This window comes from Polyergus mexicanus, unplaced genomic scaffold (genome assembly GCF_030449975.1).
Source record: "Polyergus mexicanus isolate NDT 795.1 unplaced genomic scaffold, iyPolMexi1.0 SCAF_6, whole genome shotgun sequence".
Classification (NCBI taxonomy): domain Eukaryota; kingdom Metazoa; phylum Arthropoda; class Insecta; order Hymenoptera; family Formicidae; genus Polyergus; species Polyergus mexicanus.
In genome coordinates this window covers 4,462,772-4,478,935 of record NW_027223326.1, presented here as the reverse complement: position 1 = coordinate 4,478,935, position 16,164 = coordinate 4,462,772, and the positions used below count along the sequence as shown (strand labels likewise).

The 16,164-nt window shown below is 41.8% G+C and overlaps 1 protein-coding gene and 1 pseudogene across 1 annotated transcript; both read left to right on the top strand.

Moving 5' to 3' along the window:
• The first annotated feature begins 6,182 nt into the window (after nt 1–6,182).
• LOC138934307 (stromelysin-2-like) lies at nt 6,183–7,217 on the top strand. Its single transcript, XM_070297932.1, has one exon. It carries the CDS (start codon nt 6,183–6,185, stop codon nt 7,215–7,217), a length of 1,035 nt encoding a protein of 344 aa, XP_070154033.1.
• An 841-nt stretch (nt 7,218–8,058) lies between these two features.
• Nucleotides 8,059–8,743, top strand: LOC138934306 (uncharacterized; annotated as a pseudogene).
• Nucleotides 8,744–16,164: the final 7,421 nt, after the last annotated feature.

Here is a 16,164-nt window from a genome sequence, read left to right as displayed (position 1 = left end):
TTTACTAAAGCATTTCGGTCGCTACGTAGAACGATTGTGGGAGAAACTGCCTGAATATATAAAAGTGGATCCGGAGGTGCGGCGCTACCGTCGATGTCTAGAGCATTATAATCGCCCTTGGCAACGAACACACATTGACGGTCCGGCGCCGCTTGTTAAAGATTGCGGCGAATGCAATTCGCGAAACAGCAGTACGGTGTGAATCATGGCGCTGGCTTGTTGAATAGAGCGATAAACGCATTCCCTTTTGAACTACATATACCTGGATATCAATTTTGCGGGCCGGGTACTCGTCTTGCGAAACGACTCGCGCGAGGCGATCGAGGTGTCAATCCTCTGGACGCGGCCTGCCGCGAGCACGATATCGCGTACTCGCGAAGCGGCGAGCTCGCTGATCGACACGTCGCTGACCACGCGCTCGCCAAAAGAGCGCGCGAACGTGTCGCGGCTAAAGATTCGACTCTCGGCGAGAGAGCCGCCGCGGCGGCTGTATGGATGGCTATGAAATCGAAGACAAAACTTGGAATGGGTACAACGAAAATCAAGAGAAAAAAGAACAAAAGAAGAATAATCGCTACGAAAAAAAGAACGCTTCCGATAGCGAAACGCGGCGGCTTTTTACCCCTGCTACCGTTATTGGGAGCTCTCGGTTCTTTGGCCGGGGGAGCGGCGGGAATCGCGAAAGCGGTGAACGATCGCAAAGCAGCGCGACGACAACTGGAAGAGTTGCAGCGCCATGATCGCGCGATGGAAGGTCGCGGTTTATATCTCGCGCCGTACAAACGTGGAAGTGGCGTATCCTCAACGAGAAGAAGAGCTAAAAAAAACTTCGCGTAAACAGACGCTAGAGATCCTCCCATCCGTCGGAGCAACGACAAACGAACAATTAAATCGCGCGGCGATACTCTCGCGCGTACCTGACTTTAGAGGTGTGTTTATGCGCAACGCGCTTCCGTCGCAAGCGCGCCGCGATGAAAGCGGCATTGTGAATTTAGATGACGCATCCGGACCGGGTACTCATTGGGTAGCGTACGCAAAAAAAGGGGACGACGCAATTTACTACGACGGTTTCGGTGATCTTCGTCCTCCGCGCGAACTCGCGCGTTATCTCGGGCGCGACGCGAACATTCGATACAATCGTCGCTCCGAGCAGACGCGCGATCAGAATATTTGCGGACAATTGAGTCTTCGATTTCTCCGAGAAGTTGATTGGAGGAATCGTCGACTATAATATCAACCGTTATTCGTCAATCGAACGCAGTTCGATCGTTCTCGCCGATCATGTCGCTGACTCTCACTTTTTCCGGACGAAGCAGTATTCTCGCGGCGAGTTATTTTCCGCCTCTCGATTTAAACGACGACGATTACGAATTAGGTTTAACCAATTTTGAAACTTATAATACGATACCAAATATAAATTCTACGAATAATAAATTTTACTTCGATAATAATGACGAGATTATCGCGATTCCAATAGGATCTTACGAATTAAGCGCTATAAACGCGTATCTAAGAGCGGCGATTCGTCATAAACGACGAGCGAGAGAGGAGGAACGAGAACGCGAAAATGAAAAACCGGAAACGAACGATGACGATTACATATACGATGTTGATGACGATTATTTCGAAGACAATGAGAATGGCGATAAAAGTGAAAATTCTATAACGCTTCGCGGTAACGATAACACTATGAGAAGCGAAATTAAATGCGCATATCAAGTAAATTTCACAAAACCCGATAATATCGGTTCGCTCCTGGGTTTCTCATCTCGTGTATTACAACCGAATAAATGGTATGCATCCGATAAACCAATAAATATTATGGCCATTAACCTTATTCGAATAGAGTGCAACGTTACAACAGGAGCGTATCATAACGACAAATCCGCGCATACTATACACGAATTCGCGCCTAACGTTCCACCCGGATATAAAGTGTCGGAAATTCCAACGCAGATCATTTACCTTCCGATCATCGCACGGACCATTACCGATATAAACGTGCGTGTTGTGGACCAAAACGGAAAATTGATCGATTTTCGCAGCGAAGAAATTACGATTCGTCTACACGTGCGACGAAAACGATAGAGAAGCGCGCAATGCTCGTAGTGAACGGATCGAACACGAGAAACGCACCTATTATCACTGTCGCGTCACCTCTAAACGCAGAAAAAAGAAGAAAAAAGGGAGGAAGACTAACCGCCGCCAACGAGACTTTTCAGCGCTCTTTGGGTTTTGTCGTGCCGAGAACCGCTTCTTCGTAAAAAGCGGAATATGCGACATTCTAAGTATCAGTGGGGAGCCAATCTTCGACGATCGCATCGTCAAGATCGAAACTCACACGTACAACCCTTACGCCAATACTACGTTCGGAAATAGCGATGAGATACGAATTCCTATACAACAGCAAGATTTGTATACGTTACCTTGCGACAGTTTTATCTACATTGAGGGCAGACTCGAGTCGAAGGAAGCATCGAGCGCGCAAGAGGAAATCGCATCGGTAACGAGATTAGTAAACAATTGCGCGGCGTTTATGTTCGAGGAAATTCGCTACGAGCTCGATGGCGTAGAGATCGATCGAAACAGAAACGTTGGAATAACGAGTACGATTAAAAATTACGCGTCGCTGACAGTCGAAAGAAGTAAAATATTAAAAAACGCTGGATGGGACTTATTAGCAACAACTCATTCGTCAATCGGTGATTTTAATTTTTGCGTACCTCTTAATGTGCTATTAGGTTTTTGCGAAGATTACAAGCGCGTTGTGATCAACGCGCGACACGAGCTTATTTTAATACGAGCGCGCAACGATAACAATTGCGTTATATCGCGCGAAACACAAGAACCTAAAATCGTTTTGTTAAAAATACAATGGCGAATGCCTCATATAGTATTGAATGATGTTAATAAATTAAGATTATTGCGCACGTTAGATAGTGGACGATATTTGAGCGTCGCTTTTCGCTCATGGGATCTTTACGAGTTTCCGCTTCTACAGAGCACGACCAAACACTCGTGGGCCGTCAAAGCGGCAACACAACTCGAGAAACCGCGATACGTTATCTTCGCGCTACAATCTGGAAAGAAGAACGTTCTGTCCGAGGAGCCTTCTTTATTCGACGATTGTAAACTAACTAATGTCAAACTATATCTTAATTCCGATTTTTATCCTTACGATGACATGAATTTAGATTTCGATAAACATAAAATCGCCGTATTATACGATATGTATTCGAAATTTCGAAAAACGTACTACGGATGCGAAAACGACGAAACACTCTTAAATCTAGATAAATTTTTAATTCACGGCCCACTCGTAGTCATCGACTATTCTCAACAGAACGAGTCAATTAAAAGCGCCACTGTGGACGTTCGCATAGAGTTCGACTGCAAGGAAAACATCCCCTCTAATACCACAGCTTACTGTCTTATTATTCACGATCGAGTGGTAGAATACAATCCGCTCACTAACGTCGTGCGCAGAATCGTGTAAACGCAACGATACTCGAAAAAATATGGAGACAGAATAAAACGCTTAGAAAAATCTAGAAAGAAACACTTCGAGTATCGCTAACAACGACGATGGACACACCGATTTTTGTCGATCTTCAAGGTTTCGTAGTTAACGAAAAATTCGTCGTGAAAGAAGTAGCCGTGTTAAGAAATGATGTAGAATTGACGCATCACATCTTTCGCTCGCCGATGTCGTGGGATTTGCTCACGAGAGCGGAAAAATCGCGAGCGTGTTGGTTGATATCGAATCATCATCAGCTAAAGTGGAACGATGGACACACAAATTATGGGTCGATGAAAAAACTCGTTCGAGATCCCATATGTCGAGGATCTAATCCTGATTCGACGGTGCAGATCTATGTCAAAGGTCACGAGAAGAAGAAGTGGTTAATCGAGATCTTAGGAAACGTCGCCGACGATTGCGATATAGCCGTTTCTGTCGAGACTATCGACGCCGATTACGAAGACATCGAACGTCTGGAGACTCTGAACGCTTCGCGGGCCTTTCATTGCGGATATCACGCGAAAAATTGCGCGTTAGAAAACGCGTGTAAATTGCACGATTGGTGGTTTGAGCGACGCGATTGTTTGCGCAATATGAGCGATTGATTTTATATTATATAAATTTAAGTTATATAAATTTAAGTTATATAAATTTAAATTATATAAATTTAAGTTATATAAATTTAAGTTATATAAATTTAAGTTATATAAATTTAAGTTATAATGTATCAAATTAATTATATATTTTAAATTTTAAATATAATTATAATGTATTAAGTCAATTATATAATCTATAAGTTTAATCATGAATATGTTATATATTGTTGCAAAATATACGTTACACGAAAAAACCGCGTTTTTTCTTTGTCGCGGTCGCATCCTTTATCGCGGTCGCGTAACAAACTTAATTATAAATTTATAACTGTCCATAGATATTATTTTATCGCGATCGCATAATAAACTTAATTATAGAAATTTTAAATCTATTTAAATATACTATTTAAATATACTATTTAAATATACTTAATACGGACACAGATGGTTATTACGAGAAGCGCGAGAACGAGAGGATACGGAAGAAGAAAAGAAAAGCGTAAAGAATCAACGTTTCGCTTAATGTTTAACATTTATTCATAAAAATTATATCTTACAAATGCGCTTTATTAACGCGTAAAATTACTCCGTGTCGAACGGTTGCGATTCGGGCACATAGTTCGCTAATTGTACATTCGCCCGCGATTTACCCTCGTTGACCGTCGCCGGTTCGGCCTCGTCCTCCATTGATCGTAATTCGAGTTCGCCGATCGGTCGCGATTCGGGCTCCTCATCGATCTGTGATGCGACGACTCGCCTAACTTCGGGAATGGCGAAGGGCTCCTCATCGATCTGTGATGCGACGACTCGCCTAACTTCAGGAACGGCGAAATCGCGCTCGCCGCGTCGACGAGCGTCGCGCAATGCGCTATGAACGCTTTGCGCTTGTGCGAGCATAGTTCTCGTTCTATTTATTAAATCATAGAGCGATTCTGGCGCTGTTTTTACACAGCTCTCTATTTCTTGTCTAAAATACAAAAGTAAAAATTAATAAAAGTAAAAATTAATAAAAGTAAAAATTAATAAAATTTATTATAATTTATTATAATTTATTATAATTTATTATAATTTCAATTAGATACTTACATTAAACGTGCGATATCTACGTCTTCGTTTAACTGAAAAGCGAGTCTAAACGAATCCGGACTATTTTCAATAACACCTTGCGCTTCCACACGCAAATCCGTAGCGAGGTCTCCCAGAACATAGGATTTTATCGCGATTAAGTCCCCGTTTACATTAATATAATCGGCCGCGTTAATGATCTGTTCGATTCGTTCCATATCGAACAGTTCACGACCGATTTTAATTCTCGTCACTTCACGTTCCGTCGTTTCGCGCTTCGTTATCTCGCGAGCGAGAATACTTTAACGCTTCTCGAAACGATCTTGCGTTTTATAAAGATCGACGCGCGGGATGTTGCGGTACAATTTATCGATCGCGCCGCATCTTCCTTCCGCGACCGTTTCGTTGCCGGAAAGGAGATATCTCTACTCGCTCATCGAGTGTCCTTTTTAGAGGACAAATGAATAATAAAAATAGGAATAACAAAAAACATCCGTTAGATAATGCGCATTCCGAATACCCTGCGAACAATGAGATCATCATCGCCGGAAAAAAGTATCTAGGAATATCTAAAGGTATCTCTAATTTATCGTTACCGGAAGGAGATATCTCTAATTTATCATTACCGGAAGGAGATATCTCTAATCGCTCATCGAGTGTCCTTTTTAGAAGACAAACGAATAATAAAAATAACAGAAAACATCCGTTAGATAACGCGCATCGTTGGAAGGGATATCTTTAATCGCTCATCGAATGTTCTTCTTAGAGGACAAACGAATAATAAAATAGAAAAAACAAAAGAGGAACTCGAGCGCGTCCGCTAGATAATCCGCTAGATAACGCGCATTCCAAACGTTCGACGTCGAAAGAAACGCGTTTCCTTCTCCCTCTCCCCACCCACCCACATTATTCGTCACCGATAAAAATAGGCGTCTCGCGGAACGCGCGAATCAATCGCGCTCGGCGTCTCTCAACAGTTTACCGCGTTTTCCCCGTTTCGCGCGATGACAAACACGAGGACGGTTCTCACTCTAGCGACGATGCTCGTCGCTACGACGGTCGCCGCGCCCTTCGACTCGGAAAGAATCGAGGCGCTTCGTTTTCTGCGCGTATACGGTTTTCTAAAAGACGATGGAGAATCACTGTCGTCCGATAACGCGACATCTCTGCGTCGCACACTATCGCTGTTTCAAGAATATTATCAATTATCGGGAAACGGCGCGTTAAACGCCGTTACGCTTCTCCTTATGCGTAAACCGAGATGCGGTCTCGCAGATATTCCCGATCGCGCGTATAGCCCGATCGCGCGAAAATGGCCGAAGACGCGTCTCGCATGGAATTTTCAGATGGCTAGCGAAGAAATCTCGCGAACGGCCGAAACTGCATTCGCGTTATGGGCGGCGAACTCATCGCTAACTTTCGCACGCGACCCGTTACACCCCGATATATTAATATCGTATCGAACGGGCGCGCACACTTACGCGAATCGTCGAAACGTCGGTATTTGCCCGGCAGCCTTCGACGGTCCGGGAGGAGCCCTAGCTCACGCGTTTTTTCCCTCTGGAACAACCGACTTCACATCGGAGATACACGTCGACGATTCCGAACCATGGCACGTGTATCTAAACAAAAATCCTCCCGACACGCATCATCTGCTACAAACGCTAACGCACGAGATCGGCCACGCATTGGGTCTACAGCATAGTATGCGCAATGACTCTATAATGTTCCCGTATATACCCGATATCGAGAATCAATTTCCAGTTAAGCTGAGCATAGAAGACATTCTCGCTATACAGAATCTGTACGGATCTCACGACGACGGAAACTATCCAACGGCGACTCCCGCGACCACCGCGGCGCCCGCAACGACGAGCGTCGCGCCGACCGACCCAGCGCGCGCGGATCTCTGCGCATTACGACGCGTGGACGCCGCGCTAATAATGAATCATCGATTATATATAGCTAGTCGCCGCAACATATGGTCGGTCGACATGACCGAAAAGCGTTACGGTAGATCCATGACGCTCACGGATTAAGCGACGTTTCTACCGGCGAATTTTACGCGTCTATCCGCCGCGTATCGAAGACCCTCGGGCGATCTCGCGCTATTCGCGAACGATTCGATCTACCTCGCCGAATATCACAGTCTTAAGCTAAAATCGGGTTGGCCGAGATATCTCCACGACATCGGACTTCCCCGAAACGTTAGGATCAACGCAGCGATAAATACGCACACGGGACGAACCTACGCTATATACGACGATGATAAAGTCGCGGAAATCGACGAGTGTCACATGATAGTCGTTAGACACGCTCCATTAAAAGATAAATTTCCCGGAATTCCATCCGCGATAACGTCGGCCTTCCGATACATCGATGATAATCTATATTTCTTCGCCAAACGTCAGTTCTACGCCTTCAACGAATTCACGAATATCGTAACCTCGGCGGGTCTTTTCGATCTACGCGCGCTTGGCATCGAGTGTCCTACGGATGGACTGCTAAGGCAATTGCGCGATCTCCTTAGTCGCGTCTATCGCCTCGGCGACCGAGAGAGAGAAGATCGACAATGAGAACGACTAGAGCGACCCTACCGTTATTTTTTAAAAATAGAATATATAAGAGAAAGCGCGCGAAAGGGGAAAAAGCGATCTCTACGCGAGTATATAAAGACCGTCGATCCGTTAAGCGCTTCATTATTGACGGAGAACACCAAAACTAACGCGCGAGAAAGAACAAACGAGAAAGAACGAGCGACGATGTACGCGACAATGGGGGGGACAACCGCAGCAGCAACACTCATTCGACGATCGATCGAGGCTAACCAAGCGAGACCGCGAAGATAGCGCGGAATACGCTAAAAAGCTAAAAAGGACAATGGGTAAGACTATCAAACGTTTATTCGAACTAATAATTCGCTAGCACCGTCTCTCTCATCACTCGCATCTATTTTTAGACGAAATCGCGATCGGACGCCAAGACGCGACGCGGACGTCTCGGTCGCGCGACCGCTCAGAATCTTAGGAAGACGCTATCCATTGACCAAAACCGCATATAAACCTATCTGGAAATCAGCGTTAACGTCAGCCGACCCTCTTTCGTGGAAATCGTCCTCGGAGATTGTCACGGCAAAGAGATCTCGCTAACGCTGGATACGTGGAAGGAACTGCTCGATCTACGATCCGCGCTTCTGTCGCACTTTCGCTTCGACGAGCGCGACGAGGCGCGCCCTCCGACGCCGATACACGTCGGACAGTTAACGCTACGATTCGGCAAACTCAACAATCTCCGAATACTCCGTCTCGAAACGCCTAAAGTTCGTCTAGCCGTATCGAAAAGCACCGTCGTAACTATATTTTTGGAACTTTGCGTCAACCGCATCGTTGCATCTTTAAGCGGTTTAACCGCGCGCGTGGACAACAAGCTGACTCGTTTCCTCGACATCGCGGCAGCCGCTCGCGATAAGGCGCTTATTCCCGCGATAATACGCGAGAGCGATAACTTCGACCGCAACGATCTGATCGATTGCGAGCTGCAGGCTCTGCTCTTCGGGGAATCGTGATACGCTTATCCGCGTACTTGTATTATCGTATTATTAATATATTAAAATATTGTAAAAGAAAACAATAAAAACAATTCTCCTCTTTCGCTAGAACGACGATGTCTCTTTATTCCACGACCTTTCGAAGATTCGCCGTCTTGCTAAAGCGACAAGCGCGCTCGTATCGCCGCTAACGCGCGCCTCGAGAAGAGGAGAGCGACGAGGTACGCCCCTCCGTCCGCTCGACCGCCCACCGACGATCCCCCGCCCCCTTCGACGCCGGGCGCCCGCCGTCCGCTCGCGGATCGCACGCTAGGAGCGTCGCGCGCATTCCTAAAGAATCGCGATAGCGGATCGCGCGCTAGAAGCGGCGCACGTCCCTAAAGAACGAGTCGCGTCAAGGTCGAATAGGGAGGAACCGCGACCCCCGAGCGCCATCTCTCGAGCGCTCTCGGCGACTCGTACCCCCCGCCCGCGCTTCCCCCCTTGCCCTACTTATCTACCCATTATCCCTCTCAGCCCGAACTCCCCCCGCTGGCGCCAACAAACTGCTCCGAAAATATCTCTCTCTCTTTCTCTCCATCAGTACCCTCTCTCTCACACTCATGACAAAGTGAGCCAGAAGCATCCTTACTATCCTACTATCTTTTAATAGATGATAACTTTTAATAAACGAAACTAACTTCTAAAGCATTAAATTCAATAAGAAAATACACGTGAAAAGAATGAAACAATGAATAATGCAAATGTAACGTTATTAACTAACAAATGCGCGTCCCGTATGAACATAGCAAAATGGGACATCGATACATGCTTCAATTTTAAGTACACATACATTTATATGCACACCATAATGTTTAACTTTATATTATTTTATAATCCTTATTTAGTAGCATTAAGAATCTTTATACGCATCATATGCATTTATATACCCTATACTATGCGCACACGAATCCTATATAACGTGGCGTTCTTCATTATTAATAATGCGTTTAGCAATAAGAAGCTAGGAATATAAGAAATAATATTTTATTCACCGTAGCATTATAAGAGTTTTATAAGAGCCTTAGAACTGTGCATGGAATGCGGACTAGCCGACGATCGATATTCTTATCCGCCCGCTCGATAAGATTAAGCCGGACAAACAAGTTGGAATGTTGCGAGGCTACGATATAGCAGTCCTTCTCGCACAGAGATCCCTACCAGCGACGCTTCCACTTGCCATCGCTCCCGCCCATGGGTCTCCCACCAGCACCAGGAAGCCTAAGGTAAAAGCATAGGAAGAGTAGACATCCCACCATCTACAACGAGGCGATCCCACTACAGCATCTCTCCCACCAACACCTGAAGACCGGAGGAGCTCAGTGCGAGCTCGACGTCCAGCATTATTAATTCAGCGCTTAAACTGTTAACACGTTTACTACTTTGACTCTGAATTACTACTTCGACGTTCATCCAGTTAGCGTTTAATAATCCGGCGTACGCGTCGTCAAACTCCAGTACGAGTCTTTAAGACTTTTATATACACACTCCATTGTAAAGAATGAGTTTACCAGCCGCTAGTCTAGCGACTGTAATATTACTAATTTAACGTTGAATATAACATAAAGTGATCTTTTATATTGCAACGATTCGCAATCATTTAACGACCGGCCATTCCTCGATCAGCCGTCGTTCGCTATAGTCAGTAAAACAGCCAATTCTGTGGAACCTTCGGAAGACCATTCACAGGAAGGAATCCAACGTGCCTAGAGGACGTACTCTAGCATATATTCATAAATATAAATTTGGTAAGTTAAGGTAACTCCGATTTCCCAGTGACAAGTTGAAGCCTTCTGATCCCTGGCAAACTCGGTGAACTGCAGAGTGGCCAAAAATAATACTTTTCTATTTAAATAAATTACGAATAAATACTTACCAGTAAAGAACAAATAAATATAATAGCTATTGAAGAAATAACAAAGAACCTTGGAACAAACCAATTCATAGCTATTTTAATAAAAATTTATATAATCACGTTTTTAATAAATTACTTAATGATAGTAATTTAAAAATTAATTTTTTTTCTTAACTTCGAATACCGAGACGTGACATATAAAAATTTGGTGGCAGCGGTGTGATCGCAGAAGCCAACTTGTCATTTTCTTGTTCTAATAATCACATTTTATTTCAGAAAGTGAATTGTGCGCGATATAACGTCCAATTTGAGTCTCGGTTAATATCTTTCAGATTTTTCTTGAATCTCTCGCGAATTATAGTGCCGCTATAATTTTACTCAATTACTAAATAACGCGTCATTAGACATTATCCATTCTATTTTTACACTTTGTATTCGTGTTCGATTTTATTAACGTTGTTACAATTCTGCGATTATTCTCGACTGCGTGTGCTTTGATTGCAACATTAAAACGGCATAGTGACATTCTGACGCTGTGAGGTTAGAGCGAATGAACTTCGCTCCGTGAAGGAATTCTGGAACAATACCTGGTTCTGTGACAGTGTCCGGTAGCTGGTATATACGCCGCTCGTCACTTGTAACAGGAGCGATTCTCTCCAGTGCAGGCCAGATTCCGCACGTTGAAAACGCGAATGTAACACAGACATCAATGTTTAAATATCTTTATAAAGCCAATGAGACACGCCACGCAGTAGGGAAGTGATTGATTTTTCTGAAAGCGAAAGCCAGCTCTTTGTAGCGCCGCGAATTCCAAGCGACGGCTCCGAGCGGATAAACCGCCCGTCGTTGCTTTAAGTTTTTTTTATGTACATACAATAGACGGAGAGTAGTGCAGGCAAGATTCTGCACACTCTTCCTTGTTCCTTCTCTTTAGTGCAGGCCAGATTCCGCACATTGAGATTGGAATGAGATAACGGATATCGTTATGTGGGCAAAATAAGTGCCTCAGAGAATCACTGCATGAAACTGAAATCAATCCTTATTCAAATTTTGTGAAACTTGCGCGTGTTCTTTGTGAACGGAATCGAGAGCGACGGCTCCAAGCGGACAGACTGCCCGTTGTTGCTCCGAAATCCTTTCAATAGACCTTTGAGAGTAGTGAATAAACGCCGCACGCTCTCGCCCTGTTCGTTCCTTCTAGTGCAGGCCAGATTCCGCACATTCGGAACGAAACGAGGGACGGCTATTGTGAAAGAAAGACATGCCAAGAACGCGTCACGCCGGTCGTAGAAACCAGCTTCGACGTCAAATAAGAGCGCATCTCAGAGAATTAGCGAACCGTTCCGTCGGAACCGACACTACAGACAATTCTAGTACCCCGGTTCGTGAGCAGTTAAACGAGAAAGGAAGTTTCGTTTACCAATTAATTCCGATCACAGTCGAGCAATCTCCGTTACCATATTCAGAAATCCCGGAGAACGATCCGCGTCGTGAATATTACGAAAAGACTCAATACGAAAAGATTCAAATTCGAAACATTAGCGCCAGCAACGAATAAAGAAACATACATACCATTGTTGCTTTCATATTATACTATTTGTGTGTGTTTTATTATACCCTACCATATAATTGTATTACCTTATTTTCAGAATATTCCTATATCCCATTGCATTGCCTATCTTTCAATATATATATATATTAAATAGCTTCTCGTTACTATGTCATTGTTGCTTACAAGGTGAAATTCATATATCCGCACAGATTTTCGAGACCTCTTACGCCGATTTACGAAGAACCAACCCCTCCCCCAATAACGGGACAAGTTTATTTTTGCTAAAGAACAACGGTATATATTAAACAAAGGGTCGGAACTACACTTTGCCAAGAGTGCTGTGATACAATAGATCCTTCTGAAAAACCGAATTGGCGTAAAATTTTTAGACAAACTTTAATAATTAGCGAAATCTTTACCAGTCACTATTGTGACGAATGTCGAAAAAGGTTAACTCTCTCTAGAATCGGGAACGAATGCTTTAAATGCTTCCTAAGATTTACCGAATTTGAAGAGGATTTGCCTGAAGCAACACTCAATGACGATACTACGGTTCTAACAATAGAAGCATACGAAGAACTTTGAATAAAAAAAAAATATATATATATATTCCTTAGTTAAAAATCTTTATTATTGCAAAATATATACCACAATTACTAGCCTTGACATTATATACATACATACCATTTATTGCATTTATTATTTGCTTGAGTTTTACTATTTACGATTTTGCTACAAGAATTCATAAAGTAACTTTAAAAATCCATAAAAACATTCTTATTCTATTATCATATTATTACATGCTCATATATATATTTCTTTTGTTATACTGCTACTATATTCTTACGATTTTATTTAACCACTATACAGTTTTCGTTATTATCTATGTACTGATTTATCACGCTGTCTTTATTTTATTGTACTATATCATATTCTTACAGGATTAAAAGGGACCATATAATTTTAATCGTACGTATTGTATTAATCTTATATTCTTGTATCTTATACCTTACAGGATTGCATAACCATTATTTTAATTATTACTAATTACAATTAAAATATAAATCATGGCTCATAATACGAGATCGCATAGCTTAGTGAACATAGATTCAGAATCGGACAGAAAACAAAAGAACGTGAGTGACCGTGAGAAACCGGCTGATCTCATCGACGCAAACTCGCTACTCGACGTTCTCTCTAAAATACAGTCAGAATTATCACAATTATGCAAACTTCCGGAACAGATAAATAATTTAGAGCAACCCGTAAACGAAGCCTCGCGCGCCGCGTCTGCATACGATGAATGCCTTGATGACCGAATACGTGAGGAACCCCCTGTAGTTATGCCAACTCTGAAATTAAAAGACGTAGTTGCTAATATTCCCCCGTTTAACGGATACAAAATCTCGGGCTTCCAGTTTGCCCGAGCATGCGAACGTGCTCGCGATTTGTTACCATCAGTGCAAGAACCGCAACTCGTACAGTTTATCATTAATAAAATAGAAGGCGACGCGTACCAAGTAATCGAAGGAAACGTATACACGCGCGTCGTAGATCTATTAGACAAACTTAAAAATATATTTGCTCCAAATAAGTCCGTGGCGTAATACCGCGGAGAATTAGCAAATGCTTACAAGTTGCCAAATGAGACTGTTTTAAAATATGCGGGCAGAGTTAAAGATTTAAGACTCGCCATATTAGACGGGCAACGTCGTCAAGGCACGGGAAACCTTCACCGATACAATAACGAAATTGAGAATGAAGTATTAGAGGCATTTGTAAACGGATTACCCTCCAACGTGATCACGCGTATGGAACATAGAAACATTAACACATTGGACGAAGCCATCGAATGGGCTGTTAAAATCACAAAAAATCTAGAGATTGAAATACAACGCGAAAGGCAATTTACGTCTCGACAATTCCCCGTAACGCGTTCGGATGTGAATAACCCAAGACCTCCTGACGTAGAACAACCTAAATCTATATTGAAGAATCCCAATAACAATTTTGTCCCGCGACCGTGGATCAGGTCCCTAATACCGGGACAACCGCACTGATAATAAAATCGATGATAAAATTGACTATAATTGCATGGTAAAAAAATTATAGTCGGGATACTCATTTTTATAGTAAATTCTATTATAATACTAGTAATATCAACCATATATGCATGGTACCGAGAAGCAATAAAACTTTTTACTATAGATTGTAATAATTTTGAATCTTATATAGTAAAAATGAAGGAAAAAGGAATAGTATATAATTTTACTATTCATATATAGTCATCGCAATTTTAATAATAGAAAGTGTTACTATATTATTATCGGTCACTTAGATATTAATATAGTAATAATAAGTGAAGAAAATTATAATAACAGCTATATCTCAATAGTAGGTGGGACCTTATTAATAGCATATTTAACAATATTTGTAAATTAACCTTACATGTGATATTACAAACAAAAAGTGCGTGTACGGTGTATGTGTATCTAATTTATTATGATTTATCATGATTAATATTTCTTATTAATTGTTAATTGTATTTAATTGTAAGATTCGGTTACGGTTACATTAACGGACAGCCGAATCGAGCAACGCTCGCACGATTGGTCGAATCTTTAGGTTACGGTTACGATTATGATGTGTGACCGGCTTTACGTGTCCTGTGTACAAGAGCCCTTATCGTGAGCATATCCCCACCACCCCATTTTCGGATGAGCCGCGTCCTCTATATCACGCTGGCAAAGTGATCGAAGTGACCGATGAGAGTGAACGTTAAAATAAAGTGCGCATATTTGAAGAATAGAATAGTTATTGTGCTGTCTCGTATTGTTGGACTATCAAAATCTACCAAAATAGAATAAGATTTTTTGGACATGCACGTAGCATGTAAATGGCTTAAGTATCTAATTGCGAAATAAGCATAGAAGACACGTGCGTGCTTGTTCGAACACGATCTACCGAGCAGCAGTTACCGGCGTAAAAGCAGTGTGTAAGTGCGTACGCATTTATCGTCACCATATCAAGAAAATACGTCGTTTACAGACAAGTAAGTTGTATTGAAATAACGTATATGTGCTCATTTGTACAACGGTAGTACGGCGAGTACTTTTTTCTCTAACGCACTTCAGGACACATCTGATGTATAGAGTATGTTTATGAACATTACGTATTAAAGTGTTTCTGAAAAAAATGAAGTTTTGCATACTATAAAGTATTCTTTATTAAAATTTTAATTTTAATAAATGTAATTGTTTGCTTTTCTCTCTCATAATTGTTTTTATTTGCATGTAATATTGTAGGTTGAACGTTCTATTTCAATTTTTTCTATCGCATAATGTCGCATTCTTACGAGGAAAAATTAGAAGAGTGGGATCTTTCAGAATATATACAAAAATTTAAAGGTTAATTAATTTTATTAACCTTTTATTTCAACTGTAGAATATAATTATAATTATGTTGCATTTTGTATTTGTTTAGATGAGGGCATAGATGAACAGGCATTTCTATACATGCCCGAATATATGATAAAAGAATTAATCCCTACAATTGGAAAACGTTTTCGTTTCCTTGAAAATCGTAAAAAATTACTTACAATTGCAAAGGAAGATTCAGTAATATCGGTAAGATAATTTATACTTTCTGTAAGATCCTATTTCTATTGGAAATAATAATTTTTGCAAATATAGATTGGCAAATAGGAATTACCAAGTTTATAAAAATATTAATTCTATATTTTGTCTCCTTTGAATTTTTGATAAGTTAATTTATAAATAACATCGCTGTAGGAAACTTCAACGGATTTGGCTACAAGTGATATCGAAGAAACTGTCAGTATAGGTAGCTGTTCTTCCAAGGAGTCAAATAACAATCGTGGACAAGTATGCATTTTTATACGAACTTTGCAATTATATTCTTAAAACTTTATCATAATTAACTTTTTCGAAGTAGGCAAGTGTTACGTAATCCTAAAATTTTGTGTTATTTTGT

Bases quoted from the DNA above. Each gene is read 5' to 3' on its own strand.
- LOC138934307 (XM_070297932.1), top strand. From the start codon at position 6,183: ATGACAAACACGAGGACGGTTCTCACTCTAGCGACGATGCTCGTCGCT.